At 33.3% G+C, this 19,179-nt stretch overlaps 1 protein-coding gene across 7 annotated transcripts in view; it reads left to right on the top strand.

Moving 5' to 3' along the window:
* DDHD1 (DDHD domain containing 1) overlaps window positions 1–19,179 on the top strand; it is a 70,608-nt gene that overhangs the window by 9,823 nt on the left and 41,606 nt on the right. For 4 of the 7 annotated variants that reach the window (XM_010982935.3, XM_064485965.1, XM_064485964.1 and 1 more), the window contains exons 2-3: window positions 11,882–12,055; window positions 12,691–12,711. In XM_010982935.3, the coding sequence (XP_010981237.2) occupies window positions 11,882–12,055; window positions 12,691–12,711 (195 nt within the window). The remainder of the gene's footprint in view (window positions 1–11,881; window positions 12,056–12,690; window positions 12,712–19,179) is intronic. The other 3 variants (XM_031453753.2, XM_031453752.2, XM_031453751.2) reach the window with 1 other exon arrangement.

Here is a 19,179-nt window from a genome sequence, read left to right as displayed (position 1 = left end):
TATTTCATTCTTTTCTTTCTATCAAGTCTTTTTTTTTTAATTGAAGTATAGTCAGTTTACAATGTTGTGTCAATTTCTGGTGTACAGCACAATGCTTCAGTCATACAGGAACATACATATATTCATTTTCATACTCTTTTTCACCATAAGCTACTACAAGATATTGAATATAGTCCCCTGGGCTATACAGTATAAACTTGTTCATCTATTTTATATATACCAGTCAGTATTTACAAACCTTGAACTCCCAATTTATCCCTTCCCACCCAAAGCTGCCACATCTTGAGTTGTCTTCACATACACTCAGAAAACTACCAGTCCAGCCAATCCAAAGTTGCATTTGAAAGAGTTCTAGAGGAACTAGCTTTAAATCCACATTTGTATCTTATTTTATCTGTTTTCCTTTTACCTACTTATTTCTGCTCTGTCCTTCCAGTTTGAAATTTGTATATCCTTATTGATTTTTCTGTCTACTCATTCTATCAGTTATTGAGATGGAAGATGAAGTCCCCAACTATAATTGTGGATTTATTTATTTATTTTTAATTCTATTGGTTTTTGTTTCATTTCTTTTGTGGGTTTTTTTTTAAACTTTTCTTTATTTGAGGTATAATTGATTTACAATATTGCTAATTTCAGGTGTACAACATAGTGATTCAACATTTCTGTAGATAATACTCCATTTAAAGGTACTGTAAAATAATGCCTATATTCCCTGAGCTTGTGCCTTATTTATTTTATACATAGTAGTTTGTACCTCTTAATCATCTATCCCTGTCTTGCCCCTCCTCCCATCCCTCTCCCCACCGACAACCACTGGTTTGCTCTCTATATCTGGGAGTCTGTTTCTGTTTTGTTTTATTCATTTGTTTGTTTTATTTTTTTAGTTTGCACATATAAGCAATAACAGTATTTATCTTTCTCTATCTGATTTATTTCAATAAGCATGATACTCTCCAGGTCTCCACATCTTCTTTCCCATTCATCTGTTGATGGACACTTAGGTTGCTGCCATATCTTGGCAATTATAAACATCAGTATTTTTCTTTCTCTTTCTGGCTCCCCTCACTTAGTATGACAATCCCCAGGTCCAACCATGTTGCTGCAGATAGCATTGTTTTATTGTTTTTTTATGGTTGAGTAGTAGTCCATTGTATAAATATACTACATCTTTATTCAGTCATCTGTCGAAGGACATTTAGGTTGCTTTCATGTCTTGGCTGTTGTAAATAGTGCTGTTATGAACATTGGGGTGCATGTATCTTTTTGAATTAGAGTTTCCTCTAGATATATGCCCAGGAGTGGGATTGCTGGATCATAGGGTAAGTCTATTTTTATTTTTTTAAGGAATCTCCATACTGTTTTCCATAATGCTGCACCAAACTACATTCCCAGCAGTGTAGCAGGGTTCCCTTTTCTAGTGGAGGAAGATATTAAGGAAGTGTAATGCATGCTATCAGTGCAGTATGAGTAAGATGTAGGGTCGTCCAGGTTATCTCTTAATGTTTTTAACTTGGGTGGATTGTGGAAGAAGAACAGGTTTCCCACCCAAGTCCACTTTGGGGTGACAGAAGGAAGCCAGATAATAGGATGACATTGTGTTTAAGGTGCCTATTTCACACCTAGGTAGAAACATCAACTAAGCATTTGGGTATATAGGTCTGGAGCTCAAGAAAACAGTGCTGCAATTAAAGATGCAGAGATCCTCAGAATTTAAACCAATGGTATCTAAAATGGAGTATGCAAGCATGTTATTGGGTGTATTACAAAGAAAATGTTTGAATTTGTATTTACTTTGTGTTTAATCCTCTCAAATTTTCAATTTTTGTATGTTTTGTAATGTGTAAAACATTTTAGAACAGTAATACATATGCATGATTTATAAATAGGTATCTATGTATGAGAATATGCTTAAAATATTTTTGGAGATACTAATTTAAACTGATTGGAACTAATGGTGATTTTGAGCATTTTGCTTTGCAATCATAACCTGGAGAACTTTTTTAAAAATACATGCTTTTGGACCCTATCTCCAGAGACTGATTTATTAAGTGTGTAGCAAGGAATCTGAAAAATCCATCTTTTAATTTAATTCCACAAATGATTCTGATAATTGGCCAGGTTTGAGAATCAAAGGTTAAAACCATGGAAAATACATAGGATATAGGAGAAGATAGGGAGAAGGTAGATAGGTTTGAATGACATTTTGCTGATTCTAAAAGCTCCAACTATGTTAATTCATATTCTTTTGATTCTTGTTGTATGATAGAATGGCCATAATCAATATTGAATTAATTATCTCCACTAAGCTAAAATTAACATTAAATATTTTAAAGTCTGTTTTAATGTTATATAGTCCATTTTTGGCTAGGATTCTCTCACATATCTGTGCAGATTGTATCAAACATTTTTTGACTAGCCAAGTACCTGGAGAGAACTTTTTCCCTAAGCATGTAAAATCTGCGTTGCTTTATCGATCAAAATATTAACCTTGGAAAGATGAGGACAAAAGGGCCTGTAATGTAAAGCCTGTTCTTCACTTTGAGATGGAAAGATTGCTAACATCTAAAAACTGTCTTCTGTAAATTAAAATTTGAGGAAAGGATGGTAGTCTCATGTGAATTCCTGAAAGGGTCATGTAATAAAAACTTTTGAACACTATTATAGACTGAATTGTGTCCCCCCGCAAACTCATATGTTAAAGCCCACCACCACAGAATATGACAGTGGTTGGAGATGGGACCTTCAAAGAAATGCTTAAGTTAAATGAAGCCATTAGAATGAGTACTAATCCAGTCTGACTAGTGTCCTCATAAGCTGAAATTTGGGCATACAAAGAAACACCAGGGATGCACGTGAACAGAGAAAAGACCACTTGAGGCCACAGAAAGAAGGTGGCTATCTGCAAGCCGAGAAGAGGCCTCAGAAGAAACCAAACCTGCCAGCACCTAGATCTTGGGCATCTAGCCTCAGAACTGTGAGAAAATAAAAGTTCTCTTGGTTTAACAACCCAAAATGTGCTATTATGTTATGGTAGCCCTAGCTGACTAATCTAAGGATAGTAAACCATTTATTTAACTTTACATTTAAATTAATGAAGAAATAAGAAATATATTCAGTTTTTTAAAAACTTATGGCTTTGTTTCTTGATTCAAAATAAGTAAACAGAATTTAGGGTATAATTTTATTGTCCAGAGTTTCTCACCCCTGTGAAATTGGTTTAAATTTGGCGAGTCATAAATATTATTGACACTAGCTCTTGTCTAAACATAATTTAGCATTCTTAGTGTAATTGTTACTTTCAGATGTGATCCCAGATATGTTTTGAGGTATAGGTATTTCTTTCATAATGCAGAATTTTGTATGATTGCTAACAACTAACCAGATTTTGCAGTTACAACATTTGTAGCCAAGCTAAATTCTGATTAGAATAATGGCTGTTTAGTTACTTTTGTCCTACATTGTTCCTCCAGATTGTAGTTCTGTCCAGTGAATAAGCAAGTGTTCACATATTAGAATGGAAGGTAGCATTTTGTTGTATAGGAACTAGTTTACTACCTTTCATTCCATTTACCAATTAAACATTATTTTTGTATATAATGTTTTTTTCACCCGCATTCTGAGAAATCTTAGTTTATTATTTTTAATATTGATTTTTATCATGAAATATCTCAAGTATATACAGAAGTCTAGATAACATAACCAATAATCAGTACTCCTATCACTTAGCTTATTAAACATTACAGATATAATCAAAGTCTCTTCTGCAACTTCTCCCATTCCCTTTTCTTCAAGTCCAAAAGTAACTGCTCTCCTAAATTTACTGTTTATTCCCATGCATTTTTTAGATTATTATTCCCATTAGCTTTTTTTTTTTTGCTTGTTTTAACTTTATATAAATAGTGCCATTTTATTTGTATCCTTCTGTAATTTGCTTTCTGATTCAGGTTAGATTTTTGAGATTTGTCCAGGCTGACACATATAACTTTAGCTGTTTATTTTCTCTATGTATAATAGTATTCAATTGTGTGAATATACCACAGTTTGTTTTCTTCTTTGGATACTTATGTTTTTTGTAATTTTTTGCTATTATAAACAGTAGTGTAATAAAATTTTTTCTATACATCTCCTTGTACTAATGTGCCAGAATTTCTCTAGGGTATATACCTAGGAATGCACCTGTTTTCTGATTACAAATGAATCTGAGCATATTTCATGTTATAGGTTTATTGACTATTTGGTTTTCCTGTTCTGTGAAAATCTTGTTGTATCAGTTAGAGTCCAATCAGGAGACAGAAACACAGTAACTGCAACAGAGGAAATATAAAGAATTACTAACAGAGGAATGAAGTCACAGGACAAAGAGAACTCTGAAAAATATAGAAATAGCAAATGCAGGTAACAGCCACCACCCCTAGGACTGAGACAGAGCACCCAAGGAAGAGGCCATTTCTTCTCATTGCTAAGATTCTGACCTTGGAGAGAATGACCTTGGTCACTGAGGTGCTACCCCACAGGGACTACTGGAAATCTGCCCTCTGGAGTGCTAGGAGAAGCCTTCCACAGGAAGGTGCCTAGCTTCAGAACTCACTACAGGCTGCCTGAGGGGATGTGCCTGGCAGGTGAGATTCCACTGTGAAACTGCCTGGAGGGTAGTGATGCTGGGCAGAGCTGCCCATGGGAAGGTGCCACTGCTTAGTACCTGGGCATTGCTGAAAAAATGAAATGTGTACCCTGCAAGAATCCAATAAGGTAAACACACTGGAACTAGGGAGAGAAACCCCTTCCTCTTCCATTATAAAGGATGGTTTGGTAGAATTGATTCATCAATATGTTAGCTACGTAATGGTTTAGGTGGGTCTCCGTGGGGCTGATCTGGGACCCTAGCCACCATTTATAGCATTGATTCTATGAGAAGTATAGTCAGAGTATATAGTACTAGGTAGTAAGTTTACAACAAACCGTAAGAATGAATGACAAATATTTTTCTTAATCTTCTACTTCTTACTTTTCCATCCTCCTTGTCTCATATCTACTTCCCCTTTTTTGTGTGTCTTCTGCTTTTCTTTTATCGAATCCTTGCTTATTTCATCTTCCTCTGAATGCCAATACTCCGTCATTCGGATTTCCCCTTACTCTGTGACTTCCTTCCTCTTTAAGTCTTGTGTGGTCAGATTTGGTTGGTAAGTTTCTCGAGCAGTGAATTTTAGGCATGCTTTGGACCTGAAGTAGGTAAAGCTGTAAAGGCATAGCTAAGCTGGAGGGAAAGGGCCAAGACTTTCTCTCTTTAAATATCATGCTTTGCAAAGTACTATATGGGTTGAAATAGTCCTTGAAAACAGTCTTTTAGAAATCTTATCATTGTTCCTTCTGCCTCCTAGTGTAAATATAGCTTTTTAATACATAAAAATCTTTTTTACCAAATTTCCCCACCCACATAAAAGAGATCCACTCAGAGTTTTGCTTAAATGAAGGAAGTGTTCATAATGGACAGTAGACCTTGCAACTGTTTTCTAGTCAAGAACCACCCATTTTTCTTTTGATTCCAGTCAAGTCATGCTTTTTATTGTGATTTGCCTATGAGTTATAATTAGGATTAATGACCTAGTTATTTTCTGACAGGTATTTTTAATGGTAAGTACTAGTCTTTATATTAAGTTTAAATTAACTCTCAATGAGTGTTGTTATAAGTGAAAAGATAATACTTTGTTAGTCTATTTCCAACATATTAATTTAATCCATCAGTCCTGTAAAAAGTTTGTCTCTAGTCCCTGTCTGTGTAGTCTATTATGTTATATATCCGGATATTTCCATTCTGTAACAAAGTAAGGGGACATTTTAAATTATATCTGTGCAAGTCCCTATTAGCATAAGATTCTGCTGCATATGATTTTAAAAAGCTAAAATAACAGTGGCTTTAAATACAAAAGGGTCTGTTTCTCTCCACATAAAAGAAGTGTGGATATCCTGAGTTCAAACATATGTGGCAACTCCACTGTGATCAGGGGCAGTGGCTCCTTCTGTTATGCAGGTTTCCATTCTTTGTAAGTGACTTGATCTAAGAGAGCTGGAGCTCAAGACATGGGTGGCAGAAAAGAAAGAGGGCAAGGCCAAAGAGCTGTACCACCAGTAATTTCTGCTGTATCCTGTTAATCCAGATTCAATCACATGACCAAACTTAGCTGCCCAAGGTGATTAGAAATAGTTATTTTTATTAAGCATATCACTGCCCTAAATAAATTGGAATAGGGGGAGAACAGGTATAGGATGGGCACAGCAGTGTCTTCCAATATATGTGATCTTTATTTTTGCTGAATGTATTAGGATTCTCCTGAGAATAAGAGAGATTATTAGGAATTGGCTCATGCAGTATGGAGGCTGGCAAGTCCAAAATCTGCAGAGGACATATCCAAGTTCAAGTCTGAAGGCCAGCAGAGGCCACTGTTAGAACTAGGAAGAGCCAGTGTCTCTGTTCAAAGGCTACAGGGCACGAAGAGCTTAATGTTCCAGTCTGAAGGCTGTCAGACAAAAGGAGGGTCAGCCTTTTGTTCTTTTCAGGCCTACAACTGACGGATGAGGCCCACCTAGAATATGGAGGGCAATCTGCTTTACTCTGTCTATGGATTTAAATGTTAATCTCATGCAAAAACACCCTCCCAGAAACACCCAGAATGTTTGACCAAGTGTCTGGGTACCCTGTGGCCCAGTCAAGTTGATACATAAGATTAACCGTACTGAATATAAAACACACTTGTTACATAGAAATGGAAAGTTCCTTGTATTCCCACCTCCTAGAGATATCTTTTAATAATAGCTTCATGTGTTTTTTTCTGCTTATTTTCAACACATATACCATGTATATTTTTATAAGACATACTATTTATACATATATATATATATACACGTACAAATATATATACATATGGTGTTATGATGTCATTTTTATTCTAGACATTATTCTGTGTCTTCTGAACATTATTTTACTATGGATGTATTATTCATTTATTCATATTTTAATTTATTTAATAAATATGTTAACACCTACTATGTGCCAAGCATCATGTATGTATCCAGTCATTTATTGGTAGAAATGTAGGTCACTTTGTTTGTTTCTTTCTATTCCTTTTTCTGTTGTAAAATGCCTAGTTAAACATCTTTGTACTGTATCTTTAGAAATTTTTGGAAGAGTTTCTATAAAGTGTATTTCTGGTATTACTCTAAATAGAAGTGTTTTTAGGTTTTAAAAGGTACTGCTAAGCCAGAGTTTCTCAGCCTCACCACTGTTGACAGTTTGGGCCAGGTAACTCATTGTTTCTGGGCGGGTTGGGGTGGGGTGATGGGGGGCTGTTTTGTGCACTGTCGGATATTTAGCAACGTTTCTGGCCTAGATGCCATTAGCACCATAGGCCCAAACCCTGATAAATAAGGGATGACTTTGAGGATAATTTAGGAGATACAATAAATAGTACTTAGTGTGTGTCTAGGTATAGTTGTAAGATGCATGTAAGGAGGCAACATCTTGGATGACTCCCAGATTTCTGTCTGGAGTGAACAGCTCAATACTGTCAGCACAACATCCACCAAGATAGGGAACACAGGTGGAGTAACAGGTCTTGTGTTTTGTTTCTTCCAGGAACCCAATGTGTTCCATGATTATTTGTGATTCTGGTAACTGTTGATCTGCCTACTAGGGGATGATTGGTTGGCAGTTAAATATTTGGGTCTGGAGTTCAAGACAGAGGCCTGAACCAGAAAGATATAGTATTTGACAGCATACTGCTGGAATTTAAAGCTTAGGTAAAACTTGCAAACCATTTATCCAAAGAATACATGCTTAGCTTTATTAGGTTCAAGAATGGAAATGATTTGGGAGTCTGGATTTGTGCTGTAAACTTGTTTTACTCTCTTTAACTCTGCTTTTTACTTGCGTTGTTTTTATGAGCAAGGCATGGTTGGCTCTGGTTTGTAAGTCTCATAATAGACTGGCAATATGAAATAGCCCAACTTATTTATTCTTAAATTATCAACACAACTAAATAGCCTGCATTTCTTGGGGAGAAGGCTAAAAAGGGACTTTTCCTATTTGAAATATAGGTTGCATTGTATTAGTAGAAAGAGTTTGAATGAACTTTGGAGTTAAATTTTGGTTGGAATCTTGGTTTTCATAATATTTAGCTGTGTTCTTCTGGGAAAATTATTTAGGTTCATTAAAACTCAGCTTACTCATTTGTAAAACTGAGGAAATTTTAGCTACCTTGGAAGATTTTTATTAAGATTAATGAAATGAGCTTTTGGATCTGGAGGAAAGTAGCAACTGTCCAAATCTAAATCTCTCCACACAGTCTCCCAAAAAGCCATAGGCGCACATAATACGTAAACCATATATAACTCACTTCAGCATTACTACAAGATAGACAATACCTTGAATTTTCAGTTACCTGTAAGTAAAGAAATAGCAAATTACAACTGCTCCTGTTATTGCTATAAACCTCTGAATCTGGAGACTAGGACAAGGAAAGGCTGAAGAGACAGTGAAAAAAGAGAGGAAATCAGAAGTTAAAATGAAGCATAGAACCACCCTCAAAAGAAAATGTCCCCCACAAAACTGGCAAAATATGAACACAGTCCTGGAACTTAGTAATTCATAGCACTAACTGTGGGGAAGGTGTGTGAAAGTGAGAGGGACTAGAAGTAGCAGCATCAGAGAAACATTGCTGGTGGGAGAGGAGAAAGAGAAAGGATGGTGCCCTTAGAGCCATGGCAGTGAGAGGAAAGAATGAAGTAAAGAGAAAATTGAGAGTCCTGGAGAAATGAAAGAAAAGGCACACCAACCCAGTCTTCACCCCCAGCTACCATCCCTACCATCACCACATCATCATCCATTAAAGGAGCTGCGCTTACTAATCAGCAGCAAGCACTCTGGACCTAAGAACCATCCATACAATGCTCAGGAATAGAAATAACTCAAATGCCATATATAGCTACTTTAAGAGGAATACAGAAAATGTGAATCAATGCATTTCCACTGATTAAAATCCCCCCCCCAAACAAACACAAAACAAAGAGAAACTGTAAAACTCTAACGAAATAAAATATCCTCCAACAAACTTGTGGATATAGTAATAGGACATTGATGAAAGGAATATTGATGTAAAAGGCATTGATTAAAGAAAGGAAAACAACCAGACGAAAAACAAGATAGTTGAAATGCAATACCACAGGGAACAGTATAGCTCAGTGGTAGAGTGTGTGCTTAGCATGCATAAGGTCCTGGGTTCAATCCCCAGCATCTCCAGTTAAAAATAAACTAATAAACCTAATTACCCCCCCCAAAAAAACCCTAAAAATAAAATTAATTTAAGAAATGCAATACAGGCAAAGGAAAACCCAACATAGTTATAATTGGAGTCTCTGAAGAAGAAAATCAGTGGAACAAAACTATTAAAACTATAATCCAAGGAAACTTTTCAGAAGTAAGAGAAAACCTGAAATCTACATATTAAAAGAACCCACCTTGACAGATTGATCTAGAGCAATGAACTCTGAGTCATAAACTATTAGATTTTAAAGACTAGCAAAACTATAAGATTTTTAAATTTTTTTTTCTGGGCCTCCTGGTAGAAAAAAGATCACGTTACTAATAAAAAAAAAATTAGGCTTATATCAGACTTCTCAAGAACAATATACAGGGTAAGACTACAGTAGAGCAGCATATTTTAAAACTCGGAGAAACAAAGTTCAGGCTAGCCAACCTGTCCTTCAAGGGCTGTAGATAAACAGTTTTGAACATGAAAGAATTTAGGAAATACTTAGAATTTAATATATTGTGGATCCAAGACCAAAACAGTAATTGTTACACATTCTGACAAAGTAGGAAGAATAAAACTAAAAATAACTGGGTGAAGAGAGAAAAGGGAAAATATTATAAGATCATTCCTTATTGTATAAGTAATAAATGGGAGTTTTGGATACCACTTAAAAGGGACAGACTAGGTAGTAAAAGGTTAATTAAACAAAAAAGATTAAGGACACTCAAATACATATGTGCACCCGCATACATGTATGAAAGTAACCAGTGGTACCAAAAATGCAAATATTCCTAAATACCAAAAGATAATTTTTTAAAAACAAAAATACCAACTAGAGAAAGAAAGTATAAATAATAAAAGTGGTAATTATAGAAAAATAGAGTTCAAACATATCAGCTATATCAATAAGCATAGATGGGCTTAACTCACCTATTTAAAGAAAAATATTTTCAGATGGATTTATAAAGCAAAATCCAATTCTGTGCTGTGTTAAAAGACATCTAAAACAGTGAAAAGGGTTAAAAATAAAGGGATGTGTAAAAACATCACAGGCAAATGGAAACAATAGGAAAGCAGGGGGTTGTGATCTTGATAGAGTGAGGCAAAAAAATCATGCAATAAACAGAATATGCTTTATAATGTTAAAAGCCATAATTCACAATGAATTTGTGTTTTTGAGTATCTATGCACCAAATAATATTGCAAAGACCTGGCTATAGCAGAATTGCTGTAGCAGAATATGTGGTAATGCAAGAAGAAATAGAAACACACAACAGGAGATTTTTAATAAATCACAGAACAAGTCTGATACAAGATGTTTCAGGATCACCTAGTAAATTTCTTATTTCAAACCTGAAATTAGCCCTTTCTTTCAGGACTCTTGGTTTCTTTTAGTGGGAAATAGTATCTAGAGATCACGATCTTTATATCGGGAGTGATTACTTATACTGGATTGGTCTTTATTTCTGGACATTTTCAGTAGACAAAGCTTAGAATTTTTTTTTTAAGGAAAAAATATACCATTAGTTCATGCTGATTGTTTCCAGTTGAAATTTAAAGTACAGTTTTTATTTCTTTGATTTTTATGTTTGTATCATTTAGTACTTGTGTTAAAAATCTTGGCTTCTAATTATATTAACAAAACTAATATATTCATTTTAGTCTACAGTTTGAAACTAACAATACCAATACTATTACAGTTATTAACAATTATAACAGTGTAGCTACTGCAAAAGGTTTAAGATATGTTTGCAGTTCTTTTTGTCCATAGGATATATCCTAAAATGTATATACAAATTGCTGTGTTTGGGATCTCCTTGAAGTAATTTCTCGAAATGTGACTAAACCACCAACTCTACATAATTAGCTTCATTTTTTTTCATTTTGCTTTTTATTTTTAGGGTTTTGTTGTTTCCATTTTATCTTTCCTTTTTTTAATTTTAAAAGATTGGAGATAGCTTAGCTGATAGTTTATTTTAAATAAATAAATAAATAGCAACTAAAAATTTTAGGCCTATGGGAGAGTGTTTAATAAAAGAAATGTTCAATTGTTCACAAAATTTTTTCTCAACTTTTTCCTAAAATGGGTAAGGAATTTATTGTAATTAAAGGTTTCATTTATTTTTGTATACTCACTGGGAACCCTTGACCTCCAAGACAGCCCTAAAAAGTGTACCACGCTACTATGATACACACTATTTCTAAACTACTTCTGGAAATTGATATCAATGTTTTCTAAGATGTTGGAACTATCACCAGAGTTTTGCATGAAATTTGTCAACCCATTGACCTACTAATTTTGGTTATATGGGGCCTCCGTTCTATAGATAACTGGTCTTCCTTTTTAATGCCAAAGCAACTTTTATGTGTAATATTTAATACAAGTAAAATTATATGCTAAAAAAGTTATACCCTGTGGCTTGAAACCTGAAATGTAGAACTTTAAATGATTCTATTGGGTCACAAAAGTCCGTTTTTGCCACAGCAGCAGCAAAATACAGAATTGTAGTTACTGTGTCACTTCCTTGGAGGTTGGATCCTAAAATGTTTAATTCTGTGATTTCTCTTTTCAGAGGCCGATAAAATACCAGTAATGCGTGGACAATGGTTTATTGATGGTACTTGGCAGCCTCTAGAAGAAGAAGAAAGTAATAAAATTGAACAGGAACATCTTAGCTGTTTTAGAGGTCAGCAGATGCAGGAAAATTTTGATATTGAAGTGTCAAAACCCATAGATGGAAAAGATGGTAAGACCAATGAATACACTTAATGTTTTGTAAACCAAGTAAGTTGTTGATAAAGTTTAGAGTAGATCCTAAGTTTGACATAGTAATTCAGAAGTGTTAGAATTTACGAAATTTCTGATTATTTCAAATATTTAATTATTATTTTAGAATTTAAAACTGCTTTGAATTTCTGAACTATTTCAGTTTTTATTTTACTGAATGTGTATGTTCATTGGCATGACGCTAAAATGATTTACTGTAAGTGTACAAATTGTTATAATGTGTTCTCTGAATTAGTCCTTTTTAGTAGCTTATTTTAGTTATCAAAGAGAAATGAACTTACAAAATATCCCTTGTCATTAAATCAAAAGAGCAGTTTTGTTAATATTTTAATGTTGGTTCTTTTTGTGAAGTTTAAAAAATTAATTTCCTTTGTGTAAGGGCCTATTAGCTGTCTCCATATTAAGCATATCAGCCTTTAATTTGAAACAACCTCCTCCTTATATTTCCTTATTCAGCATTTGGATATGTTTACAATAGTTTAAAATATTTGCATATTAGCCAAGATTGCCGTGTTTCGTTATGTGTGTGATCTTGAGTAAAACTCAAAATATGTGGTAAAGTTAAAAATACTTCTATTGTTCCATTTACTGCAGGCAGTGGGATCAACTATTCTGGTGAGTATAACAGTACAGGTAGATTAGAATTTGTAGATTTCTTTAATTTTTTTTTTTCCCTATAAGTGTTTCTTCACCCCTGTTTGCCTTTGTTTGGGAAGTTGCTTGGCAAGCCCTACTTAATCTAGTTGAATTAAACTATGAATTAAGTGATTTTCTCCTTCCCCTTGTAAAACATCTCTAAAGCAGAAAAACTCAGTACTGATCAAGTAATTCACAGTGCAGTTTGGAAAAAGTGAACTATGTAGTTGGAAGCAATTGTTTATATAATGGCAGAAAAATAAGTTTTAAATTGGCTTATTTTTTCTTATTGTTAGTAACATTCCAAGTCTTTTCTCTCTTCTATTCTTTACTCTTTTCTCTCTCTCTCAACACTTAACACATACCCCACAAGCAGGGAAACTGTACAGTTTAGCTTATACCTAGTTAAAATTATCTTTTATATCTTTAAAAGTCTACATAACTGAGGAAAGATGTGACTTCTGCATAAATAGTAGTTGTTCAGTCTAACAAATATATGTAATAATAGTTGTCTGTTATGTACCAGATACTGTTCTCCAGGAATTTTAAATATCTCATTCTCCTAATCTGTAGAGTAAGATATGGTCTTATTTCACTGTAAAATACAAGCTCAGGGTTCTTACATATCAATATGTAAAGAGCAGTTCATTATGGACAGAGCAGAGCAGTATCTACATTCCTGCAGATTGTCATAAAGATAATACTTTGGTGGGGGGGGTATAGTACAGTGGTAGAGTGCGATGCTTAGTATGCACGAGGTCCTGGGCTTAGTCCCTAGTACCTCCATTAAAAAAAAATAGATAAATAAATAAACCTAATGACCCTCCCCCGCAAAAAACAAAGATAATACTTTGGTTAAAGCACAAATAGCAGATTTTGTATGTATATGATCTTTTATTAGTGCCTGAAGTATTTTGTAACCTCTCATCACCACCACCAAAATAGTTACAAAAGCCTATTTGATGGTATTTGAGAGATTGGATTTTTTTCGTGATTTTATGGCTACTGGAGGAGGCTGAATTCTGGAATTTTTCCTTTCTATTAATTCTCCTTAATGTCTTGCATCAAAAATGGCAGTTCACTTTAACAGTCCCAGTTTATCCACCCAAATTCTTTACTATTTGCATGAAAAATAACCCAAGAGCTTGAAGGAGGAAAGGGATGAACGTGAAAAATAAAAATATAAGTAGATTGTCCCCCTTTCTCATACTGTGTTCAAAACATTTCTTTTCCACTTGCTGATTCATCCTGTGGGAGTAAGTCATCAGCTGTTTTATCTCTAGATCCCGTCTAGTTGGAATCTTCTATTACAATAAAAGTTTGAATTTCATGTGTCCTTTTTATTTTCATTCCCTACTAAAATGTTAAATGGAGCAGCATACTTCAGTTTTCTTAAAAGCACCCTAATTTTATAAGCCAGTTAGTAAAATAACTCTGATAAAAGAACATGGTTTATTTGTATAGAATAGATTTTTTCAATACATCTTTGAGTCTATGTCAATTCTAGAGTTTCAGTCTAGGATATTATAGTAATATTTTTTTCCAGCTTTAAAAATATACATTGAATGATAGAATTCTACTTAGTAATAATAGAAAATGTTTAATACTTTTATAGAAAAGAACACTTTTGTATTGTGATCTTTCAAAATGATCATCTTTGAGGTTCATTAGAAAAAAATTTAAGTTTTTAAATATACTGTGACAGATAGGTGGAGCATCAGCATGTTTTATTATTGACAAAGATGGTAAGTTTGATTCAGTGTTGATACTGTTGCATGAATTTCCAGCCATTTTATTTGTCATTCAGTATTATGTAAAACATACATTTATGTGTAAAAATGGGACTTTTGACTTTAAAGATGATGAGAAATTCTGTAGTATACTTGAAAATTATCACAGGTCTTAAGGAAAGAACATTTGCTGTCCAAAAAGCCACCATTGTTGGAAAAATAATTCAAATTTACAATACAAAGGTAAAAAATACTATAATCTTTTGATTATTTTGCTTCTTACCTCCAAGCTTCTGAAGTTTCATATTTTGTTAATTTGAAGGGGAGGAATAGCTTTTCCACCTAAATTTTCTCATGTATATAGGATAACGGCTTGATTTTTCATATTGCTAGAAGACTTGGAATGCTTGCTTGTGCAGATAGTACTATTGCTAGGCACTTTTGTGAAAGAAGCAGAGTTTTGATCCTCAGAGTTTTAAAACTATTAGGGATGACAAAGCTGACAGATGAGAAATTACCAACAGTTAAGTGCAAGATGACACAGTAGACAGTGCACATTATACATTCTGAAAAGGGATGTAAAATAAAGTTGGCAATCACAGTGCAGTGGAGTTACTTAAATGAGGCTTTCTGGAAAAATCCCATTTAATAATTTAAAACATTTTGAAATATATTTAAGAACTCTTTTTTAAAAAATGCTAAAAGAAGCAGACTACAAAAGAAAGACTTGCAGACATAGTAAACAGTCTTATTGTTACCAGGGAAAGGGGGTGGGAAGAGATAAATTTGGGAGTTTGAGATTTGCAAATGTTAACTAATATATGTAAAAATAGATAAAAAACAAATTTCTTCTGTATGGCGCAGAGAACTATATTCAAATTTTATAATAACCTTAATGAAAAGAATATGAAAACGACTGTGTGTGTGTGTGTATATATATATATACACACGCATGCATGACTGCGACATTATGCTGTACATCAGAAATTGACACATTGTAACTTACTATACTTCAATAAAATAAATAAATTTAATTAATTAATTTTGAAAAAAAGAAAACTCTTTATAAGTGCTCTGGGGAATTCCTAAGAAACTAAACAGAGTTCTTGCCTTGAAGGTCAGTAAAATAAAATACAAATTCCTTCTGACCTTATCTTGTCTTGATTAGGGTAACTGTAGCCACAAATACACTGGATATATTTATTATTTTCTCTGTGTTAATTTTCCTACTAATCTTAAAGTAAGCATTGGATTAAAAAGATTGATCAAAGTTCAGCATAACTCTTTTTATCATGGAAAGGTAATCCCCTAAAATATAATCATTTTTATTATTTTGCTTTCATCTTCTCTGAGAATTAAAAAATGATTCTCTTCCCACCCCACCTCCTAGGCTAGGAAGCACTTATCTAGCACCCTAACAAATGAAAGCCTAGAAGTTCACTGGGGAGAAATCATACAAATAAAATCAGGCCTTCAAATAAGTAATTTTATAAATACCTAAGCTTAGTACTAGAGTAGTACCTCACTTATTTTATAATTTTTCTATCCAAGCAGTAATGAGTAAAAAATGGTTGAACCAAATGGGTTAGTCCTGCACCTCCCTCTGGTCAAAAAATGCATAACCTCAATCCAATTATGAGAAGACATCAGACAGACTCAAATTGAGGGACATTCTATAAAATGGGCTGACCAGTATTCTTCAAAAGTGTCCAAGTCATAATTAACTAGATGGGGGAATCCTTTCACAGTGTATATCAGATCACCACAGTGTACACTTTAACTATCTTATAATTTTGTCAGTTGTACCTCAGTAAAGATAAAAAAAAAATTTGTGTCAAGGTCTGAAAGACAAGGAAGGACTGAGGAATTTGCCATAGTTTAGGGGAAACTAAGGAAACATGACAACAGAATTCAACTTGGCACCCTGGATTGGATCCTAGAACAGAAGAGAACATTAATAGAAAAACTGGAGAAATCTGAATATAGTCAGTATTTTAGTCAATAGTATTGTACCAGTGTTAATTTCTTACTTTTGATAATTGTACTATAGTTATGCTAACATTAGGAGAAGCTGGATGAAGGAGATATATATCCACACACACACACATATATATATATATGTATATAATAACTCTCTACTATTTTTGCACTTTTCTGTAGGTTGAAAATTATTCCACAATAAAAAATTGTTTTTTCTTAAGGCCAGTAGAGGAATTAAAATGGTAAATAATAATAATAATAATAAAAATAAATCCAAAAGAAAGAACAAAAAGAGAAGTAAGAATACAGATGGAACAAAGAAAATAAATGGGAAATGGTAGACCTAAATTCATGCATATCAAAAACTATAGTAAATACAAGTGAACTAACACTCCTATTAAAAGGCAGAAATTGACAGATTTGTTAGAAATGCAAGATCCAACTACAGAGGAGTTACACTCAATATAAAGTTACAGGCTGAAAGTAAAAAAGGACTTAACTGTTCAAGTTAATTTGGGGTGCTATGACACCACAAGTGTTGGTGGATCTCTAAAGATTTACAACATTTAACAATTTGGCATATAGTGTATATTTCTATCACTACTCCTGAATAAAGATATCCCAAACTGTGAATATATCATTTCAGAAGTCAGAAAGGTGATGAAGAGAAAGAGGATGTTAACCCTTTCTTACCAGCTTTTCTTTTACTCTCTTTGGTGACTGAGAGGATTCCTACCTTCTAGCTTTTAGTTATTAATTTTTATAAATTTATTTAATTTCTCTGAAGCCCAAAAAGATTTACAGGTGTTTTCTCATAGTTGGGCAAGCCTGCTTCCCCTGAAATTGAGATTATCCAGGTTGCCAGCTTTTATAAAGGGAACAGCTATAGAGTTGTTCTGTTCTACAGATTAGTATATCATCAGCAACCCCCTTTTTTGATGCTTTAGGAATTATATAATGAAGAACATTTCTTTAAGAGATGAATTCTAGTAAGGACGTTTATTGAAAACACTGTTTTAGTACTTTTAATCTTTTTCATTTCTGTGTAAGACCTTAAAACATAATGAAAATTTTTATTGTGTTAGCATTTTCAGTTGTATTTTGCATTTATGCATACTTTTGCTAACACTATATAAGAATTCTTAGCTAAACTTTCTTTTAGTGACCTTTGTTTGGAATGATAGTGAACCCTTTTTGTCCCCACTGTACAAACTAATGGTGGTTCCCCTAATTCTTTGCTTTGGGTTGAAAAAAAATTAACCTCTCTGCTACAGAATGTTATAACAAAGCAAATGATTTTCAAGTGAAAATAAGAATTAAATTTGAGAAGAAGGTAAAGAACCATGTCTATTTAATTTTGTGAAAATGTTTTAAATAAATGTTTATCTGATTTTAGTATATTGTATTTGTCTTTTTGTTAGTCCTTAAATTATACTATTCCTTCAGGAAAAAAGTTTTTACTTTTTGTGTCTTGACTAGTTTTTAGAAAGTGTTTATGTAATTGTAAAGTGTAATCAGATGGTCCATATGTTTCTCATTAGTTCTTTTAATAAACATGGAATTGTTATATGTTAGTTTTACTAGTAGATTTATAAAATCGAGGTTTTGCTTGAATAGTAAAGTCTCAAATTTATGCCAGATTTGATCTACTTGGATATGTTAGCTTTTTCCTAATAATTTTTTGGTTAAAAAATGTTTCCTGCAAATGGTACCTCTCTACTCCTCAGTAACTGACCAGAAGGCACATGAAAGAAGGAATATGTTCAGTGAAGAAAATTGCTTCGGTTGTCACTTTCCACACCTCTATGACAATGAACTGTTTTTATAATCCTGATGTTATAGCCCAGCTTTTAATCCTTGTCAGTACTTTTTTATAATTAACTAATTACATTTAAAGGTATTACATGTCTTGTAAGCATTTCTCAGTTATCATTATCACATATCTTTAAATATACTTTATCTATATATACAACAGGTTTTTAAAAAATATTTGTAGTACTGTACAAGAATTAGGTATTGAACCTTTGAATGTCACATTAGTGTAGAAGGGAGTGAGGATGAAAATCAAATGTATTAAAATATAAATTTGAACCAAATTATAAAATTCTGTGATTCATTAACTGAATTGTTAAGAAACTGATTTATAAGATTCAATTTTAAGTGAATTTTTTAAATAATTGCTTATTTAAAATGTAAAGAAATTTATTGATACATAACTAGCAATATTTGAGAGGGAAAATGTTGTCTTTAAGGTTATCTACATTTGCCAAATAACAAGTCTATGTCTGGCTTTACTCTGTGTTATGCTTTCAGGATGTCACAGCATACATTTTTTACTAATGACTTTTTTTTGTCATTCTATCACTAATAAATCTTTCATTATTTTATCACTGATAAATCAGTTCAAAGTTTAATTTTGAGGGGGAAGTTTCATTTTTTAAAAGTATTTTAACAACTTGAACAGAGTTGTGAAAAGAATGTTGTTTCTGTGGCAAGACTCTATTACACTTCAGTGTAATAGAGGGAAAGCATCTAGCGGAATGTATACTGTGGTATCAGGAAGGCTGCATTAGGTATTTTAAATGTTACTGCATTTTCAGTTTGCACATCAGATGTTGGCTGTGTCATAGTCACAAATTTGATGAGAGTAAATAACCTTAGTATTTCTTAAGCATACAAAAATGCCACATTCGATTTTTTTAATCCTATCTATACAAAGGCATTAAAAATGGTGATC

This window comes from Camelus dromedarius, chromosome 5 (assembly GCF_036321535.1).
Source record: "Camelus dromedarius isolate mCamDro1 chromosome 5, mCamDro1.pat, whole genome shotgun sequence".
NCBI lineage: Eukaryota > Metazoa > Chordata > Mammalia > Artiodactyla > Camelidae > Camelus > Camelus dromedarius.
This window is presented reverse-complemented; position numbering and strand designations above follow the sequence as displayed.